Source organism: Leishmania braziliensis, chromosome 36 (assembly GCF_000002845.2).
Source record: "Leishmania braziliensis MHOM/BR/75/M2904 complete genome, chromosome 36".
Taxonomy (NCBI): Eukaryota; Euglenozoa; class Kinetoplastea; order Trypanosomatida; family Trypanosomatidae; genus Leishmania; species Leishmania braziliensis.
Genome location: NC_009327.2, coordinates 1,772,336 through 1,792,935, shown reverse-complemented (window position 1 = coordinate 1,792,935; position 20,600 = coordinate 1,772,336). Strand labels below are relative to the sequence as shown.

Below are 20,600 nucleotides of genomic sequence, written 5' to 3'. Positions count from 1 at the left end.
TTACAGCAAAGAAGAGAAGCAAAAGTGGAGGTGCCTCTCGAGGATATGGCCGCACTAGGTGAGGAAAACCGAAGGCGCTGGGAAGCCAAGACAGTGATGCGGTGAAGACAGACGAATACGCAAGACCAACGGTGAATCGAGCACGGTGCGTGATTACTTTCGCTGAAAGCGTGCGGCGCACCGATGCCAGCCGCACTCGAGGGAGCCGCCGCCACCCAGTGTGACACTGGCAAGACTGCAACGTCACGTACGGTAACGAGATGCGCTCAGACTTCCTGCGGATTCCTCACGTGATTTGACGACTTTCGGCTTCGATGTCTTTACTTCTCCGCCTGTGCCCCCTGACACCTTTTGTTGCTGAGGTGGCGGTGTGTCAGCGTCACGCGTAACTCTGCGCGTGTACCATATATTCAACAGGCGGTACAACAAAAAGAGACAAGCGTGACGAGAGAGAGGAAAAGTGAAGATGCAATGCGTGCGCGTGTGGGTGGATGTGTGTCTGCAAGTGAACAAGCCTACCAGCTAATGGGGGCGGGGGGGGAGGGAAACACAGCGAAAGGAGAACGGAAACTGTACAACGGCACTCAGAAGTACAGCCGCCGCTCATTGCCCCGTGTCCATTTCGTTTTTGTACCGCAGCAAGCGGGCGTGTGAGACGCTCCTCAGTGAGGTAATGCGCCGTGGCTCCCTCACAGGAGTGCTGCTTTGCCCATCAGCAGTAGGGCGAGCCAAGAGACACGTAAAAAGTCAACCATGTTGTTCCTCGTAACCCGCATCAACAGGTGCACCGCCGCAAGGCACTCGAGTACCAGCAGCAGGATCTGCGTGCTACACACGCCAAAGTCCAGGCCATTGCACTCCGGAAAGAGGCCCAGAAGAAGAGAAACTAGCAGGAACTGTGGGACGAGGGTTATAGCCAGGAATGCGACAAGCTCGCCAAAGAGTGCTTGTTTGTTAGCCAGACGGCCGAGCTAAAGCCGTACCCTTTCTGTACAGAACCAAAGGATGAGCGCGCAGATCGACCACGTCGGCTGCTGCGTCGTGGCGATGCCCTGATGCCAACGAACGCCGAGGTAGGTAAAGCAGATGGGGACAGAGTAGCAACTGGAGAAGATGGCGTGCAACGCCAATAGACCGTGTAGCGCCGGGCTGTTGCGCTGCAGAGCGTGAGTGTGTTAGGTGCGAACGCGCATAACTTTACAGAGAGGGTAGGAGGGGCGAGGGTAAGCAGGCTGACAGAGGCCAGAAAGAACGAAAGCCTGAGAGCTCATGTCCCCACACCCACCAGCGCAAAGTCAACAGTGCCCAGTGGCAGAGACCTTGTTTTCTATATACATATATATATATATATATATATATATATATATATAGACTCTTCTACATGTGCAGGCTTCTATCGGCAAGGAGAAGAGCTTCGCTACCCGATGGGTGAAGGATGGCCACAGTAACTCACCCAAGGCAAACACAATGAGGAAAACAATGATTGATGTCTGTGTGATGGGGTGTCTGCGTGAAGCCCTCTCCTGCGAACTTGAGCGTGCGTGGAAGCGTCGGCTCTTGAACTTGTCCTTGCCGCTCGACCACGAAAACAAGCAGCAACCGCAACAGCCCCAACACACACACACACCCACACACGCGAAAGGGAAAAAAAAAAAAACAGAAGAAAAAATGGAAGAGGACGATGGCGAGACATTCTATGGTATACAGGCGTGCGAGTCCATGTGCACTCATGTAGGCGTCGCGTGTTTACAGCCGTCCTCGGTGCATGCATGATTCCACTTGGGAAGACGATGAGCTACATCTGTCTTCACTGGAGCTCTTTGGTTAATTAACTCGCCTAAGAAAAGCAGAGAACAGTTCCACAGTAGTGTCTGAGGTTACGCTTTGGGGATCGACCGCATCGTTTTCTGCTGAAAGGTCCTCCGGGTCTTATACAGGAACGCAGCAGGTGGGCAATATCGCGCAGAAGTTATCGATGCTACCTGTCCGTCCGTCATTGCCCTTTCTCTTGTTTTAGTAGAGTAATTTCTTATTTTACCGATGTATTCTGTAGACTTTGGCATGAGCAATACATCGCGCTGCTAAAAAGAAAACAAGGAAACATGTACCACGGAGGATTATATCGTCGCGTCCTACGAGAGGAAAAGCGTGAGTCTTTGCCAGGATTCTCATGTGAATAGTCTTGGGCCTCCAACGCTTCCTGAGCTCCTCATTTAGTGCGCAGCTGTGAGAAAGACATCGTAACCTACTGCTCCACTGACGTGACGGCTTTGTCCTGCGATCCTGGCGCTGCCTGCCCTACTTCCACCCGCTGAGAATCCGAAGCGCCGCCAGCTCCAGCTCGACGCTCGTTCGCCGCAGTCTGCACTGCTCCTTCATCGCCTCCGCAACTTGGCAGAGTAGGTCAAGCTGTACTGCAGATGCGCACATTTTGTCGTACAAACTCCGCGTGTTGCCAGAGTGACGTGTGTGGGTGACTTTGCGGAACTTCTGCACGTCGTCGTACTCCTCGTCCGGCAGTGGAAGCTCGCCTTCGACGATGGCAACGAGCTGCCATTGCCACTCTGGCACGAGACTCAGAAAGTGAGAAAGCCGCACCTTCTCTGCCGAAACCTTGACGATTTCTGGCCGCAACGATGCCTCGACAATCGGCCGCAGGCGTGCATTAATTTCGCTGGCGAGCTGGGCCGACGACTGTCGCCGCTGCTCCCTGCGTTCAAGCCAGTAGGCGCGAAGCCTTGAAATGAGGTCGCGCTCTGCTTCCCGTTGCTTTACCACTGCCACTGGCGGCCGTCCGCGACCGCGCTTGCGCACCACCGGTGACGTGAGCCCATCGCCGCCAGTAAGCAGCCCGGTCAAGTCCAGCGCCAACGCCTCCGCCTCCGCCTTGCGCCCTAACGCAGCAGAACTGACGGAGTTGCCGATGGCGTAACCGTAGTGCTTCCTACAGTAAGGCGAGCAGCTAGTCCAGCTAGCGGTGCTCATCAGGGAGCTGCCCGGCGAAACGGGCGGGGTGATGCCATTCGAAGTCGAGTTACCAGCTGGTGGTCCGGCGCTCGTGCTACTGAAACTGGCAATCGTAGGTACGAAGGGGGACTCAATATGCCAATCAATGGTGTGCGCTTCAGCCGCACAGGACGCGTGCATCGCCTCAAAGCAGTGCGGGTGCGAACACTGGACACACCGACCACTTCCGTGGTGGCAAAACACACAATTCATGGCGTACCTGGGCTTGCCAACACGGCGAAGCGCGTACACGTACGGGCGCATCTGCATATCGATAAGTCCGTTGCGACGCAGCACGGTGTCATGGAAGTGTACAGACAACTCCGGTATGCTCAAAGCACACACGGCATGGCAGACCATGTCTGACAGCGCCGCCGCTGACGATGAGAGGGCGTGGGGGGAAGACACGTGTGGAGATTTAGGCTCAACTCCATCACTATTGTCCTTCGCTGCAGAAGAGACGTAAGGCAGAAGCACTCCACCGGGGCGGCTGCACATGCAGCACACACAAGCACTGCGCCTGTGGTGCCGGGCGTAAGCGGTACAGCCGTCACATATCCACGCCTCTGGTCGCTTCGGTGGTTCTGAAAAGAACCAGCAGCGAAGATGCGCGACAACACCGCAGTCGCAGCAGCGAAGTCCTTTATACTGCACATCCTGTGAGGGGACCGGTGCTCCTGCACCGACATCACTGAGCCCCCTGTTGCTGTGCAACGCAGGCAATGGCGGTTGCAGAGCGGACACGCTTCCTGTATAACGGCCCCCGATCCGTATGTCTCCTCGTGCAATCGGTGGGGACGAGAACGCACCAGTCGAGTGGGTTGCTTCGCCTTGCCTTTCGTGGAGAGAGTTGGGCCCGCCTGTAGCACATCCCTCTGCAGAGGTCCACGGCTGCGACATCAGCACATGTACTGGCATGGAGCACAGCGCGCATAAGAACAGAGGGACATCGCCAGCACTAGTCTTGTCCTTGCCCTTCTGCCGTCTGGAATAGGTACACCTTCCGTTGCTTGCCACAGTGGCACTAGCGTGAGACGAAGACAGCGTGCTCGACAAGTGGGCCGCCTCACCATGTCGGGTGACGACAGAGTCACTGGCGGCAGGACCTGAGTCTTTGGGGGAGGTAACATGTGGCCTTGCTGCCTTCAGAAGCGAGGAGGTGTACGCCCATTCAAGGTACGTCACGCCGCGCTGCAGACTCTCCGGGGAGACTTTCTGACGCTCGCACCAGTCATAGTCAACGTCATCCAGAACATACTGCACATACGTCTCGATATCGCTCGATCGTACCAGCTGGTACGGTCGGTGGTCCGCAAGGCGCTCCTCTGCCCATCTGTCTCGAGACGGTCTAGTGAAAATGAAGGCAGCCCTGTCTTGCCCTTCCTCGTCCTCTCTCTCCTGCTTGGTGGCGTGAGGCTTCTCTGCCTTTAGCCCCGAGTGAGACCTTCTTCGGCTGCTGCGCTCAATCAAGCGTTCCGACAGGATAACCTCTGACGCTGCCGACACAAGGGCTGTCGGTGTGCGGGGCAGCGTTGCAACCGTCACCTCTGAGTCATCAAGGGGGTTTGGCCCATCAATGATGTCGTAGGGTTTGCACTTTTCTATGAAGTCACTGCGATCTTCGAGTATGGTAACAGGGATAGCTGTGTCGTAGCCCAGCTTGCTGGGTATGTAGTCGACAGTGTTCTTCTTTGGCGCTGCCGCCTTCGTGATCGCTCCAGCTGTGGCCATCTCATCCCCACGGGAAGATAAAGGAGGTATGCAGTGAAGAGAGAGTCCAAAGCACGCGAACACTCCTCCTCCTCATCAAAACGGAAAAAAAAAACGAGAAGGCACCAAATACTCAAAGTCCAGTGCACTTTGTCTCGATGTACACAGCAGCAGTGGCACAGCGAGGTAATCCACCACCGCAGTACGCGTGTCAGCAATGGGCACAAACGGTATTGCGTCTTAACGTCACAGACGCAAAACAAGAGAGAGATGAATCGATAGTCACTGTCTGCTAACCTGTTCTTCTCGTGCCCGATGGCTAGGCGGCCTGTGGTGTTGGGATGGGGCCGAGAAAAAGAGAGACGCCTGAGTCACAAAAAAGAGGGCACAAGTAGATTGAAATGTGGTGGCAAAAAAAAAATGACGGAGGTGAGGGACAGTAGTACGCATAGGAAGCAGATATTTTGCTAGCAAAATGAAAGAGAGAGTGTGGGGGTGGATCGCTCACAAACTGCACGACATTGTAAACACAAGTCAGCCCTTGTGCAAAAACCTGCACACACAAGACGAAGGGGAGAGAGCGGCGCAGAGGAAAAGCGGTTCTTTGGGGAGCGGAGGGGGCGGTAGCTCTTAGGAAGAGCGGTATCTCTCCACCAGGGCTAGTGAAGAGCAGCGATGAGCCAGAAAACGATAAGGCGGATGTACTACAAGAGAAGCGCCCGCTACGCTTGTACAATGGCATACCAACAGAGTGCTTCCACTGTCGGTCAACGCACGAGTCACCGTTGCCACGTTAAAATAACAATTCAGAGATGATCCCCTCTCTCCCATAGGATGGTGTAAGGCGTTTGTGTACGCAGCACCTTGGGTAAGTTCTGCGAATCCTGAACAGTAGAAGCAGACAAGGAAAAGGACTTGGTGATAAGAATGTTTGCATGCTGTATAGCGCATAGTCTGTCGGTGTGTGTGTGTGTGTGTGTGTGTGTGTGCGTGGATACCATTTCTGTGCCTTTCTCTCGCTCAGCACCTACAACACATGAGAGAGGCGTACGAGTGACCAAGTAAGCGCTTTACTTGGGTGTCAGACGCACCACCGTCTTCTTCCATGCAGCAGCAAATATATAAAAAAACGGCGACAGTCGTGCACCTTGCACACATCACACACTTCCTCATCGCCAAGAACTCCATCCCAGCAGCAAGAGTAACTTTTGTGTGGCACGCTGACCCGTCGCTCTCATTCCTCGTTTCGTTCCACTGTGTGCATTTCCTTCGCGTCTGGTGGCGTGTGCGACTCCCATCCCACGAGAAGGAAAAGGAGAGCGGAATCCGCCTCTCTAAAAAAAAAAAAGGGTGGGGGCGCTGCATAACGCTGCCGCGCTTCTTATATATATATATATTTTTTTTTCTTCTTCATTTTCTTAAGCTATGACAAAAATTACCCGAAACATTAAAACCTATTCCATCACGCACCTGGTGCACAACACACCGTCATACTTGTCCTCTGTTATCACCACCATCACAACACATGCGGGCCACGAGGGTAAACATCGTCAAACTAGCCCACAGCCAAAAGAGGAGGACGCACTTTTCAGCCACTCGTTTCATCCCAGCGACGAAGGGTGATGGACGATAAGGGTAGCTTACAAGCTGTGCAAATGCGGCGTCAACGTAAAGGAAAAGCAAAGCAAAGAGCTCCCTGAATGTTGATCTGCACTCTCTCGACGAATTCTCACTCGCTGTGCTTCCCTGCACTTCGCACCTATCGCTTCTCCACGATGGATATCGACACCGGTCAAACATCTACAGTCTTCCTTCGATATCCAAGTCCACCTCTTGTGTCTCAGCACACCGCTACAGCGCGTAGTTGGTTACCTTCTGACGCTCACCGACAGAGAGGATTGGCACTGTCGGAGCAATGGCCATGCTCTGCACGAAGCCGTGCCGCGTCGATACAGCCGGAAAGGACGGCACCACATTCAGGTCAGGCAGCCGTGCGAGACGGAAGCCGCCTTTCTGCCCACGTGTTGCGAAGGCCAGGACCGAGTTCCCCTGGCTGTCTTCGCCGAAGGACAGAGATGAGATCGGCGTCACAAGCTGCTTCAGCTCGCGGAGTAGCTTCGGTGGTGTTCCTGCCGTCGCCGAGGCCGCAGTCGATGGGGCAGAGCGCAGTACTGTACTGTCGAAGACGCTCACCACACCGCTTCCAGAACCGATCGCCATGACGCGTGCCCGCCCCCCACCTGACCCGGAGGGTGAGAAGCCGCACGTTGTGATATCGTGTGTCGCGTTGTTGGTCAGCTCGCGGGTGAAGCGGCTAAGCTTGCGTACGTCATACAGTAGAACCTTGTTCTTCGCTGCGATGGCGAGTTCAACCGAGGAGAGAAATGTAACATCTATCACGGCTGAGTCAAGCGTGATCTGGCTAAGAACGCTACCGGTGGAGAGCGAGGCGAGTGTCACCGACGAACCGCGCGCAATCGCCACACCGCGACTCACGGGGTCTTTCGGCCTGCATACCAGCTTTGAGATGAAGAACTCATTTCGCGTGTTGTCACGGCGCCCGTTGCGATGCACGGCAGTATTGCGGGTGTCCAGAAATGTCAGTGGTATCAGCTGTTCTGTCGCAATGTGCAGCAGCTGCGGTACGTACGCTTCATGTGCCGCAATGAGCACCTCCTCGCCGTTTTCGGAGAGCGCCGTGGTTTCCACTCGCTTCTTCATGTCCACTTTAGAGAGCTGCTCCACAAACCCGCCGGCGGCATGGAAGGTGTAGATGTGGTGGTTGCCGCCAACGACCGCTAGCTGCCCGTTTCGATGCCAGTGAATCGTGCGTGCTGAGTCACGAGGGAGGGGGAGCACCGAGAGAACCTTCGGTACAGCGCTGCAAGCGGGATCGTGCTGGGATGATAGGAGCGGCTCCTTGCGTGACAACAACGCATCAAGGTCGTCGTTGCGGAAGCGCTTGTGAGACAGCGCCTCGGAGGCCCGCCGGCAAGGTGGAGTTGTGCCTTCGTCGGCGTCGGCCTTGTCCTCGTCTGTGCGCGCGGTGTCGCTAAACGACCACGCTGGCTTAGCATGACTGTCCTTGAAGAACGCCGGCGTTTCCTGCTCCACTGCCACATCGTCATCGTCCACCCACGCACGCTGCGGCGCCTTCTTGCGCATGGCGGCAGTCAACACCTCTTGACCTGATACTACCGCGTCAGACATGGGGCGCGAGAAAGCGGAGACAGAAAGTGAGAAGGACGAGAAGAGGAAAAAAGAGTGCGAATCAAGACTGCACGGTGGCTCACGCAGGCACAAACAGGCACGCAAGCGAGAGCGACCAACAGCGACCAATGCCCTCTGTACACCTGCCGTCTAGTAGTACGACAAGCGATTAAGCAGCAGCCACAGAAAAAAGCGTGTCAGCGAAGATACAGAGGCGAGGAATAGAAAGAGGAGAGGAACATGCCACACAGAGGGAATGCAAAAGTATGTGTAAGGCCATGGGGCAAAGACCACATATCCGAGGTTGCCGGAGCGTCCCAGCTTTCCGGCACGGCATGGGTCGGGGTAACCAAGAGGGCGCTCAACGAGTGCGAGCTTGTCGCACAGGTCTGTGAGAGCCTGCCTAGGGACTCGTACTTTTCACGGCAGCTGGCCCCGCAGGATGGCTGCTGCTCGTGGCTTTTCTTTTCGATTCTTCGATAAAATCGGCGCTTTCCTATAGCCGCCGATTGAAACTCCCACACTCAAGCAACTTCATGGGCGTTGTTATGTCCGTCGGGTTGTTCAATGCGGCAGTACCGACACACACACACACGCACACACACAGAGAGAGAGAGAGACATACAAAAGAGCCCCCCCATGCAGGCATACAAGGCATTGTGGGGATTTGAGAGAAAGAAAGAAAGTCGCAGAAAACGTGAGTGTGAGAGAAGACGTGAAACAAATAACAGCTTGTGTACATTGTGGACGCACTGTAAGGGAGAAGCGCAGGGGGAATGAAACATGTGCGGAGATGCTGAACAATAGTGAGGGCTATGCCAACGACGGGGGTACGTTCACGGCACCGGGGCAACGCAGAGGAGATCGAATAGGTGTATGTTCGTGAAGAGACGCCTGTAGACATCACAAATGAAATGGTAAAAGGTCAATGGGAATATGCACCCGCACCGTGGATATCTTTGCCTACTTCCTTGCGCCGCTGATGACTGACTCCACATAGAACCACACGTCCTCAAAGTACGTGACCAACAGTGTCTCCAAGGACTGAACCACGTCCTCGGTGAGGTGGCGAGGGCACATTTTCGAGTAGCTAGTGAGGCGATCCACAGCAGAGAGACTCTCCCACGAAGAAAAAGGGCAAGCACACGAGTCGGATACTTCACTCGGCAGAGGACTGCCCGGCGTAGACCTGATGTTATCATCTTCGTCCACACACCGCGCTAGCGCATACCAGCCATTTCCCCAGCCATGCAAAACGTCCCTTAATGTGTAATAGCGATCAAGAAAGCCATGTGTTAGAACACGCTCTTGATGATCCGCCCATAAAGCAGCCAGATGGCGATAAACCGCACACGTCTCGCAGCTCAACTGATCTGAAGCAATGGCCTGTACGGCAGTGCAGCAGCTGACAGTGAAGCACAAATGGAGCTGCAACTGCAAAAGATTTGTGATGGTCGGCCATTGATTCGACTTCCGCCATCGACCGGGCTCTGTCACCTCACCACTGCGCACGGCACTGTCCACAGCGTTCTTCAGAATGGCATGCACCACAAGTTCTTCGAAGAGGTTCACCCAATCATGCCACGCGGCACACTTCTGTCGAAAAACCAGGAAGGCCATAGTCGGTAAGAGGCGCTGTAGTTGCATTAGTTGCCGACGACCGTGCCGAACAGCCTTTTCAACTGCCTCCTGTCGTCTGATCAAGTCCGTTTCGATGCTGAGACGCAGTCTGCCGGCTTTCCACAGAAGCCGCTCTTCCTCAGACTCGAAGCATCGGATCTCTTCCCTTGGTGCTGCTCGATCAACTGATTGAGGTCCTCCATGAGAGACGCCCTTCTTCTTATTGGCGGCGGTGTCTAAAGCAGAATCCTCAGCACCTTTACTGGAAAACCGCAGTCCGGCCGAGAAGGGAGACACCCTCGTCGCAGCCACAGACATGGTGCCCTTTGCGAAGGCCTGGGTCGCTGAGAGGATGGAATAAGATAGAGAGGGGGGGGGGGGCACAAAGCGAGGATGACTCTCAGGAAAGCTTTAAGGAAGTGGCTCATTATCTAGAACCCCTTCTGAGAGGGGAGGTAGGGCACTGATGGTGGGATCTTCGTCAGTCTACTACAGCCATGATCGACGACGGCCACGACTGGATGATAGCGGTAAATTCTTGCGGTAGGCAAGACATGCGTGGTTCTCACAGTGCCCTTGCAGTAGTGAACGCAGTACCATTGCCTGGGTCACCATCCAAAGCACACTGGTTCTCTCATACACTGTGCCTTCGTCAGAGTACCAGTCACGTGCATTTCAGAAATGACAGACTCGAACACTGCGCTTTTCTCACGACATCACACCAACTGCACTCACCGTACCGCTCTCGCTTGTCCTCTTTGCCATTTATGTATTTCTTTATTTATATTTGTTTTTCTTTTTGAGGCCATTTTATTGGCCTGTTTTAGTCGCCTTCCTCTTCGCACAGAGAAAGACAAAAGCTCACCGCAACGGGGGCCTTACATGGATGCGTACGCAAAGAGAAGCAACCAACATGAACGATCACAGACAAGGGAAAAGGGGGAAAAAAGAAAAAAGAGCGCCACGCCAGCTTTGAGATCAAATTGCAGTTCCCTACCCCGCAAAGGGATCCTTCGCCAGCACAAGAACAACACACAGACACGCTGATACAGACACAGAGACATCAGAACACGCGCCCCTTTCACAGTGCAAGGTACTCTTCCAAAACTCCCTCTTCATTACTATTACTTTTCTTTCTTTCACCAGGCACCTGTTCTCTCCTTGATGGAGCGCGCTTTTAGTTCATTTTTTTTTCTCTCTTCGGCTGCCCTTCGCTGTGGGTCGCGTGTCCGATGCGAAAGCGCACGGTGCTGCGAGACAGTCTACACCACTACACACATACACAACTCAGCAGAGAAAAAGCACGAAAGCAACATGTTCACAAATTCGCACTAGAGGGGGGAGGGGAAGGGAATCAAATAATAGCAATAAAACACAGAATGTACAAACCAAAGGCCTCGCCGCGGAGACAGAAGATACACATCGATAGACAGAGAGATGCATCTATACGAGATCTTCTTCTCGCTTTACGAGTACACTGCCACAGCCAGAAAAGTAAAACCAACACGTGCACACTCATCTGACGTCAAGAGGAGCAAGGTGGGAGAACGACGACAACACCCATGGTATTCACTTTACACTTCACTTTAGAGGCTCCAAACACACATACCCACACAAAAAAAAAAAAACATCAGAGAAAACAAAAGAGGAAAACCTGCATAGCCATACGTAACCCTCAGATATCATTTACTCTTGTGTAGTCATTTTCTGCGACACAGCTTGAGCCCAAACTCCGCCCCGCCTCACGCCCTGTCACACGCACATCGCGTGGCGCAAAGCAGCGGTACAGCACGGCGCCGACAGCGCCATGGGTGCACAGCCCTTGCCTCGAGCGCTCCCCACCACACTCCCTCCCCCATATGCCGGTCGCCCCGTGGCATCTCGCTCGGGTCTCACACAGGCTCCCCCCTCCACCACCACCGGGCAGCGGGGGCCGGGTGCGAGACACATTCGAGTCACGCTCACACCCCTGCCCATCATGTGGATGGCACCAACGCGTTCTCCGCCGCGGGTCGCTCCGACGCAGCGGCATCCACGACCTGACCCGCCGGCGCGGCTACTCGCCGCTGTCCCCCGCCACACGTGGCTCAGGATTGGGCAGCGACAATGAGGAGCTCGCGTGGCTTCCCCGCGCAAGGGGGGGGGTACTGGACATGTGGAGCCACGCACAGAGGTGAGCCGCATCCTCAGGTCCTGACACTCACTTCAAAAGAAGCAAAAGATAGGGGCAAGGAAAAAAGAAATAGGCAGAGGGCGAAGGGGAAAAAGGATGACAGAACGAGCGTGACGCTTAAGCCTGGCCAGTGAAGAGAGCGGGTGGGGTGGTAAAGGGGTGTGGTGGAACACACTAGTGGACATGGAAACAAAGGGCTGAAGAGGGTCCTAATACGCCGTCAAAGTGCACGTGCGCTGCACGACAACAAGAAGGCTGAGAATGCGGGATGCGGAAATCGGTGTCCGTCTTGGTGGATTCCCCAGTGCACATGTCTACCAGGAAAGAAAGAGAGACAAGCCACGATCAAAAGGGGGTCGTCTGACTGGAAAAACGAAGGGGACGCAGAACTGCAGAAAGGAGAACACGAGATCACAGACGTGGTAGAAGAGTGCTGGTCGCGGTGGGGTGGGAGAGCGTTTCGCGGGAGGCCTGCCAGGAGAGTCACAGTAGGCAAAGAGATCGAGGAAAGGAGAGAGAAAGCCGCCACTACCAAAAGGCAAAAGCAAGAGGAAAGTATGGGGGAGGGAAGAATGATCCGAGGAAGTGAAAGGAAAGACAAGGAAAGGCAAAACGAGCTGCAAAAGAGGTGGGGTATGGGGCAAAGAACGTGGCATTTGCATTACCTCTAGCGAGAGCACGAGGAGTGCTCGTACGCGAAGAATGCCATGGGCCAAAGATTGAATGACAACTAAAAGAGAAAAAAAAAATGAAAGCCTCAGGGGTTTCTTTCGCCAAGAATAACAAAGCACACAAAACAGTCATGAGGGAAACGGTAGGGAAAACGTGGAAATTGCCGTTCGAGGACATTCACTCCTTCATGTTTGCTGAGACAATGCTCCCCTTGGTCTTCACCGTTGGTAGGCGATACACAGAGAGTACGTCACTTCCTCCTCCAACTCCGTTCGCGTGCCTTTCCACTTCTTCCTCTTGACGCAGCAGAGAGGCAGCGAGGGGAAAGAAGGTGCAAAGGCGGTGGCGACACGATACTACTTCCCTCTTGAGTAGTCCCTGGATCTTGCCTGATCTGTACATAGTGGTCACGACTCGTCGCGCCTCAGAAAGGCAAGGACAGTTTGGAAAGCACATGAGTATCGGTATCACTATGAAGCCCACATCTTAAGAGAATCACACGCCCTCCCCCCTTCTATAATCTCCCTAAAGACGTAGGCTTTCACGAAAAATAAAATAAAAAGAAAAGGGGCAAAAAAAAAAGAAAAACGACATTGAATCTAAAGGCGCCGTGCACAATCAACTTTTCGCCACGTACGTTGTTTAGTTTTTATCGTTGATAGGCTTCTCTTCCTTTATGACCACGCCGACTCGAAAATCCTCTCGTTGAGTCGCTCTAGCCACCCCCTCCACATATATCGACTGTCTCTTCCTCGTCCTGCTAGTTTTACTTGTTTGGCTCTTCCTCTCTGCTCGGATATTTCAGCTCTGTGAGGAAGAAATATAGTCAAACGAAACGAACAACAACCACAAAGTGATATCTATAGGAGAAACGAGAAAAAAAAAAACACACAAAAAAAAACTAAAAGGCGGACAGACGCCCCTGCACCCACACACAACAGACATTGCACCCCTCACCCCGCGGGCACATATGATTCGCGGAGCGCGAAGGAAAAGAGAAAGAAACACCAACGTCTTGTGCACCTCCACCAGGGAGGAGAACATTGCTTGCGAGCTCTTTTACGTGTCCACCAACTCCATCCAAATACGTGCCCGGAATGTCTTGTAGAGGTGGCGTACGAGTTCTCGGAAGTCCATCCGTTGTTGAGCCTCGTAGAAGAACGTCAGCTTCTTCTTATCAAATTGGTACTCAGCGTCGATAATCACCATGGGCAAAGAGTGGTCCAGCACGAGCTGCGCACAAACGTCAATCGCGCGACGCTCCAGCTCTGCCTGGGTGCCGATTAGCTGCTGCACGTCTGTCTCAGATGCCAGCCGCAAGACGGTGCCGTTTCCAACTCCCATGCTGCGCGGCAGTATGCTGTCAGTGAGGCCTACCCCGATCACCTTACGCTTGCGTATGTCAGCGACACTCCTGTCCAACGTATCAGCCCCACTGACTGCGTGCACGTGGCCACTTCCCTCCTGTGCCACCTCACACCAGACGTACACGACAAGACCCAGGTCCTCGCCGCGGTCGCCGCCTACAATGACGTAGCTGCCAGGCGCAACGTACTCGTGCGATTCGTACTGGAGCACGCGCTTCCGTTTAAACTCCACAAGCACCTCACAGTTGCTGTGAGGATCAATCCCAAGCTTCTCAGGCGTGTCGGCCGCTCCACCAGGAATCTTCAAGACCTTCGGCCGCCCCCGCTCGTACGCGACGCGCATGCTTGTCGTTAAGTGCTGATCATGCAAAGCACGTAGCGTGTCGATAGGGATGCTATTCTTGGCCATCACACCGCCGCCGAGGCCGGTCGCGTCCGGGAGCTGGTCGCCGCCGTTGTCGTGATGAAGGTCGCGTGGGAACATCTGAGCGTTACCTGTCTGGCTAGTTGGGAACAAGTTCGGTGCGCTGTCTGTGTAGTTGATGGGACTCTGCGGCAAATCCTCTGGGCCACAGCCACCGGTAAGTTGCTCATAGAGCGAGTCGAAGTTGAAGGAAGAGGAATTGGTCGTGTTTGCTGAGGCGGACGACATGTTGAAGCGTTCAATTAGTTCCACCAGCGAAAGCTTTTGCACAGCTTGCGGAGACGCCATCAAGGAGTTGTTGTGACTCAGGTTGTTGTTGGTCGGTGCGGTTGAGAAAAACTCGCCGTTAATGGAGTCATCCGTTGTGGATATAGCGCTCAACCCTCCGGCCATGTGTGGCGGTAGCATGCTAGAGCTCTTGTTCGTCGGCTGCGAGAGAGCCAGCTGCTTCTTCGGTGATGTCACGGTATCCGCCATGTAGGAGCGCAGTGACCCAGGACCCGCTGCCGCCACAGTGCTGCCGTTGAGGGCGCTGCTCAGGTAGCCTCCAAGCGAGCCGTTCGAGCGCGCGTTCTCTGGCATTGCCTCACTCACGCCCAGAGCACCGTTGGGTCCGTTGAGGCTGCTTATCATTGAGCGGACGGCAGCGCCGGTATTCGATCGCAGTGGTGTGGCGTTCATAGCATTGGCGGCATGCGGTGTCGCCGTGACACCGCCGATCATGCCGGCCTTCGATACGGGCATCCCCAGTACATCTGCATTCGGGAAGCTGTGCACCGTTGGAAACAGAGACGGGTTCACGTTGCTGTATCCGCCGTTGGCCGAGTGCATCGGATTGAGCTGCGGTTGCTGCTGCTGCACATGCATACGCAGCTGCTCAATGCGGCTGTTCAGTTCAGCATAGGAAAGCTGGAGCGTTTTCTGCTGCTGGGCAAAAAAATCGTCGGCATCGGTGACCAGCTTGCGCATCACACTCGCTAGCTGCTCTCGATCCATAGCTTGACTAGAGGCTTGTGTCGGCATTGAGCAGAGAGAGAGAGAGAGAGCGAGAGCAGGGCAACGCTAATGTAGTCAACTCTGTACGAAATGGCTAAAGGAATGCGTATCGATTGGTGAACAATTGTACGTCCATGGGTGTCCTAGGGTGACCAAGTAAAGGCGTCGTTGCTGTTAGGTGTCTTGCGGGTCGTAAGGAGACAGAAAAGAAACGTTACTGCCTTGTTCGTCTCTCCTCTCTCGCTGACTCTCTGTTTCTCAGCTCTTTACTTTTCCTCAACTTTTCTGAGCACCTACGTCTGTGACTATTGGCGTATTATTACTTAAGATCGGCAGTAGAGGCTGCAGCAGCGTGACTTACGAGGAGAGCGCAGAAACAAAAAAAAAAAGAGAGAGAGAGAGAGTGGAAAGATAACGCGGAATCTAGCGGCAGAGACAAACAGATAGCGAAAGTTTGAGAAACAGACACCACACTAAGCGACTGCCGTGATAAGCGAAATAAATCAAAACAAAAAGATATCCCGTAGCACAGATGCGAGAAGACTCACTGATAAGCTACACAAAAAAAAAGGGGGTGGGGTGGGGCAATTCCCAAGTGAGAATAATATGAACGTAACTGTTCTAAGTCCGTCTGTGCTGTTATCCTGCTGAGAAACTCTACTGAAGCCAAAGAAAATGTAAGTCCGGGTGGAGGTGTAGATGCATTTGTGGAAAATGGTCATTCGGTGACGATGGTGGAAGGTGTGTAGGATGCACCAGTGAGGACACAAAGTAAGTGGGGGGGGTCAACAGTGAACCACAGTACGGAGAAGTGTGCAAATTATGCGTGGAGAGAAACGGAAAGACACAGTGAAAGTGATAGAGAAGGACACACTTGATAAGCTGCATCGTAAGAAGTACAAGCCTAAGCGCAAGTAAGGCACTCAGAGAGCCAAAGGGAGAGAGGCAAAGAGGCTCTAAGTGCTGGCCTCGTTGCCCCGCACCTCTCCCTGACTCAGGATCACAACCACATAGCACCGAAGCCACGCACAGATTGCACAGTGGCCACTTGTTAATTGGAGTGAGACAATGAGAAGGACAAATATGTCAGCAGCTGCGCATGAGAGCAAGCGCGCGGCAGTTCATCTTTCTTATTTTCTAACTCGTTTCACCCACAAGTCGGCAGAAGACGTACATAGCGTGAGCGGCCAACACTTCTTGTCCCTTTGATAGGCACAATGGCATCCAATGCGTGCCAGCCTCCGCCTCGTTTTATTCGCCCGTCGCCATAAACTTCGCGCCACGTCTGACCTCAACATTGTTTCTATTCTGCACTTCCTGCGCAGAACAAGGCATTCATCAACTCTGCAGAGAAAACATAGACACAAAAGTTATTGAAAGAGGATCTCCTATCATCACACGCCCCAACAGCGAGGTGCCAGAGCGACAAGAAGAAGTCCAGAGCAAATACATCACAATCAAGCAGTGCCTTCGTCTAGCACACAGCGAAAAAAAAAAATTCACAACAACACGGAGAAACAACAACGCCACATTCTCATAAAGTCGCCAGCAAGTCACGCAAAGCACAGCGATAATGTCAACCACCGTAGCGCCTCCCGCAGAACAACACCACGCATGGCGCTCCTCAGCAGCTGAACGAAAGAGATTACGACAAGCTAAGGCCGCCGAACACCCTGCCGGTAACCCGCTTCACACCAGTAGGCTCTTATTTGCCATTCAGCATGTCACTGTACAACGGACAAGCCAACACACAGGCGCACACGACCGCCGCCCACCCACGGCTCTGCTACACCACGGCTCAAGCCTCCTCGTCTAGGGCGAGACGTCCCGCCGTCGTGTCGGGGGCACGCGCCAGCGGGTTTTCCTTGCCCTTCTCCGTCGCTTCCACGCCATACTTGTGCAGCGCGATCGGCGTCGGGCAGGCCTGGGTGTGCTGCACGCCTGGATGCAGGCGGCCCGCGGTCCAGGGTTCTGCTCGAGGGCGGCGGTGGTACTGCCTGCCGCGCGGGCAACAGGGGGCGGACTGACCGTATGTTGGATGAGGTCGCGGAGGAAGTCGACCAGACTCGGGGCAGGGGCCACGGAGACCCAGCACCCTGTGTGTAGACCATCCCGCTCCCCCCGGCGCTACAAGCCGCGAGACCCCCTAGTGTGCCGCATAGCCCCTCCGCACGGAAGTCTGGAAAACTCGATGGTGTAACCCAGGGCGCTCTCGTCATGCGCCCGGCATCGGCACTCTGTCAAGTCCCCCGGACAGATGTAGGAGTTCTCGCATGCCTCGCATACGCACACACACACACAAACACACACACACACACACACACACACACACACACACACACACACTTTGACGCTGATTGATGTGGGCCTCTCCACGTCGCTTTCGGCCATCACCCGTGCCCGCCTCCCCCTGATCTCTGCATACGTTCTCTCGATGCGATACATCCTGCCACCTATGCTGGACAGCGTGTGCGAACAGTGCTCGCCCTTCTGTGCCCTGGGGCCACCTCCAATACAACGTTGCCGTCGTGGAGGGTGCGGCTCGCCACCCTCCGCCCCCGTCTCCGCCGATGTCATTGGGGAAGGGGGGGGGCAGTCATAGACAGCTGACAGGGAAACCCCGGCGGCGCGAGTGAGATGCGTGCAATCAGGTCGCTGCGTGCGCGATCGTAGCGCCAAAGGAGGCGTACTGAGGGCCCCGAGCAGTCCGCGATTCCCGCGTTGCATGTCGCGAGCCGTCATTGCAAGCGCAGTAGCATGCCATCTGCACCCCATGCCGCCACGGACAGGCGGCCGTGCGGAGCTCGGCGAGCCTGGTCCCCGGGCGTCTCCTCAGCTCAGCGTTCCTGCTTGCTGGCACGAGGCGTCAGCCATCCAGTGACTCTTGTCTCAGCGTGCCGCATGGGGTGGCGCAACCTCGGGGGGACATCGACCTGGCGTCGGACACCGGTGACAAAGTACGTAGTCCATGCAGCTGAGGTCAGCGTCTCTGGCATTGCCCACTTTGCAAGTGCCTCGGCCTCGTCGTTGTATTCCAACTCACAGGGACCAGGGGACAAGCGGACGTGAGAGGCGCACGCGACGGGCTAGCAGCACCGGCACGTGTGCCTCGGTGCGTTGCAATAGGCCACGCTCCACCGCCATAGGGCCCGTGTTGAGCAACATGAGGAGAAAAAGCGCGCCCACAACGGCCACCACACGTGTCCCCCGCCCCCCTGTGTCAACGATGGCACAGTTGCCGCTCCAGTGCGTCAAGCCCCAGTACCATCGCACCACATTCAGCGCGCCAGCGGCATGCACGCGTGCTGCAGCCCTTCGTCGCTGCGCCTCTGAGTGCCTGACGACTATAAAGCACTGCCGCCGCCTCGGGCGCGATGTCTGTCAGCACCGCACTCTCCCTCTCCACAGCGAATAAGGGAGCCTCGCAGAACAGCACACCCACTGCTCGGATGCCGGTAGCTCCTCCTCCTCTGAGGAGTCCGCCTGCGGCCCGTCCGGAAGGGACCTATGGGTCGGGTCATCACCGCGATTCGCGCTGAGCTGGTACAAGCATCATCATATCCGGCCGCAAGCCTCCTCAGCACCGCACCAGGCAAAAGCCTTGGCCGTCAGCGCCACGAGTCGGCTGCCGTGCCTTGGGGATGGCGCTGCAGGCCATTGGCTTCCCACAGAGCGGGTGCTGGTCGCTGATACCGCGGTGAGGTGGCCGGCATCAGCTGGGCGGGCACCAGCACAGCGAGAAGAAAGAAAAAAAGCGGGGCGAAAAGAATGCAGACAGAGGGCAAACATATCAACACAACGTCGAGCCTATGATAGGAAAAGTCAGTCAGTCCGTCACGATAAGAGAGGAAGGAGACAATGCCTGTGTAGGTATATATATAGGTGTGTGTGTGTGTAACTGAAGCACGTGCTACACAGGTACAGGCATGCAGTCCTTGAGTCGCGGGAAAAAAGAGAGCATTGAGCCACGAAGTTATGTGTCGAAACAACTGTAGTGGAGGCCACCGAGAAAGCGTGAAAGTGATAACACTGAAAATGGAGGAATAGAGAACCGAACAGACACACCTGTATTTCCGTAGCGTTCAGATATTTGTTTCCTCTAAGTGAGTGAAACACTTAAGCAGAAGAACCAGCAGTAAAGTAAGCCCTTGGCACGCACGTCTTTCCTCTTTCCATTCGCTAATCAGTGAGCTGTGATACCTTCAATGCGTACTCGATACGCTCTGCATCAGTCATCTCCTCGAGTGGCTTGGGGAGGGGAACTAAGTCGCGCAGACGAACGGGATTTTGCCTCTTCAGCTTAGCTCGTAATCCTAGATAGGGATTCTCAGCCTTCTTTGGCTCCTTCGAGTTGGTCACGATACCGCTCAGTGGTTGCAGACCTAACGCGCGACAAATATCGTTGCAGTCGTGCTTCTCTATCCACTTGTCGATCCCCTCCTGCCCCATGTTGCCCATCCCGAGTCCCTTGCCATCCTCTGTGTGAATCTGCGGGTCAGTCAGGAAGTCATTAACACCCTGCAGATCGCACACGAGCATTGAGCCCCCGCTCTCCACCAGGGTAAAGTGCGAGAAGGCCTCTGCTGCTTCAAAGATCTGCGTACGTCGCTTCGCCTCTGTAGAGCTGAGGGCCGCTTTTTTGTCCTCCCGGTAGATTTCACCATAGTTACTGTTGTACTTGGTGAAGCGGCCGCTTAGCATTGGCTCCATCACGAACATGACCTCATGCGTATCCTGAGTCTTGTACGAAAAAAACCCTGTACGCTTGTTCTGGTACGCATCCGGGATGCTCTTGCGAGGAATTCGGACAACGTAGCACTGCAAGAAAGAGATGTTTGGCTTGTTAACGTTAGTAAGGTGAATACGGTTGAAGTTGTTCGCAAATTCCTCACACATGCACTGCGCCTTGCCCTCGTTGAAGTAGTCCTTCTCTACCACATCACTGATGTTGCGGCGAAACATCTTGGCCACCATTGGTGTGCCGGCTCCTTCCTCGTCCACGTCCTCTACTTCGTAACACACGCGCATGCCACCGTGGCCCATGCCTTTGTGCGTGCGAGGAATCCGAATTAGGCTGTCGCTCTCCTTCCAGAGATAAGAATGAAGGTCGAAGATGTACTTCTTCGCTGTACAAATAACGGCCGACTCCTCTGGTGACGTCGAGTTGAGGGAAGAAGGATTCATTATTTTCGCCCTAACAGTGGTCTGCTAGATGGGTTATGCCTCTACTTCCGAAGAAGCCTTCCCTCTCACTTGTAGAGTGACCTAATTCAAGTGAGACTCGCGGAAGCGGTAGTGCTGCTGGTCGTGGTAGCTGGCGCTCGAAACGACCTTAACTGCACCGCCTACGCAAAGAAAAACACACGCACACAACTGCTTTCCTTTTTGCCGCACGTCGTAATTTTTGTCCGAAACAACGAGC

The 20,600-nt window shown here is 54.6% G+C and overlaps 5 protein-coding genes and 1 pseudogene across 6 annotated transcripts; all 6 read right to left on the bottom strand.

The window, feature by feature from the left end:
- Positions 1–689: 689 nt before the first annotated feature.
- Positions 690–1,271, bottom strand: LBRM_35_4850 (annotated as a pseudogene). The gene has a single exon. A coding segment is annotated over exon 1 (582 nt).
- A 1,027-nt stretch (positions 1,272–2,298) lies between these two features.
- LBRM_35_4840 (conserved hypothetical protein) lies at positions 2,299–4,737 on the bottom strand (the record flags this gene model as incomplete). Its single annotated transcript, XM_001569052.2, has 1 exon — positions 2,299–4,737. The coding sequence occupies one exon, from the start codon at positions 4,735–4,737 to the stop codon at positions 2,299–2,301; it is 2,439 nt and encodes an 812-aa protein (XP_001569102.2).
- A 1,830-nt stretch (positions 4,738–6,567) lies between these two features.
- Positions 6,568–7,926, bottom strand: LBRM_35_4830 (conserved hypothetical protein; the record flags this gene model as incomplete). The annotated part of the gene is made up of 1 exon (XM_001569051.1): positions 6,568–7,926. The coding sequence occupies one exon, from the start codon at positions 7,924–7,926 to the stop codon at positions 6,568–6,570; it is 1,359 nt and encodes a 452-aa protein (XP_001569101.1).
- A 963-nt stretch (positions 7,927–8,889) lies between these two features.
- On the bottom strand, positions 8,890–9,864 carry LBRM_35_4820 (conserved hypothetical protein; the record flags this gene model as incomplete). The annotated part of the gene is made up of 1 exon (XM_001569050.1): positions 8,890–9,864. One exon carries the CDS (start codon positions 9,862–9,864, stop codon positions 8,890–8,892), a length of 975 nt encoding a protein of 324 aa, XP_001569100.1.
- A 3,586-nt stretch (positions 9,865–13,450) lies between these two features.
- Positions 13,451–15,205, bottom strand: LBRM_35_4810 (conserved hypothetical protein; the record flags this gene model as incomplete). The annotated part of the gene is made up of 1 exon (XM_001569049.1): positions 13,451–15,205. One exon carries the CDS (start codon positions 15,203–15,205, stop codon positions 13,451–13,453), a length of 1,755 nt encoding a protein of 584 aa, XP_001569099.1.
- A 4,152-nt stretch (positions 15,206–19,357) lies between these two features.
- Positions 19,358–20,221, bottom strand: LBRM_35_4800 (myosin heavy chain kinase a-like protein; the record flags this gene model as incomplete). The annotated part of the gene is made up of 1 exon (XM_001569048.1): positions 19,358–20,221. One exon carries the CDS (start codon positions 20,219–20,221, stop codon positions 19,358–19,360), a length of 864 nt encoding a protein of 287 aa, XP_001569098.1.
- Positions 20,222–20,600: the final 379 nt, after the last annotated feature.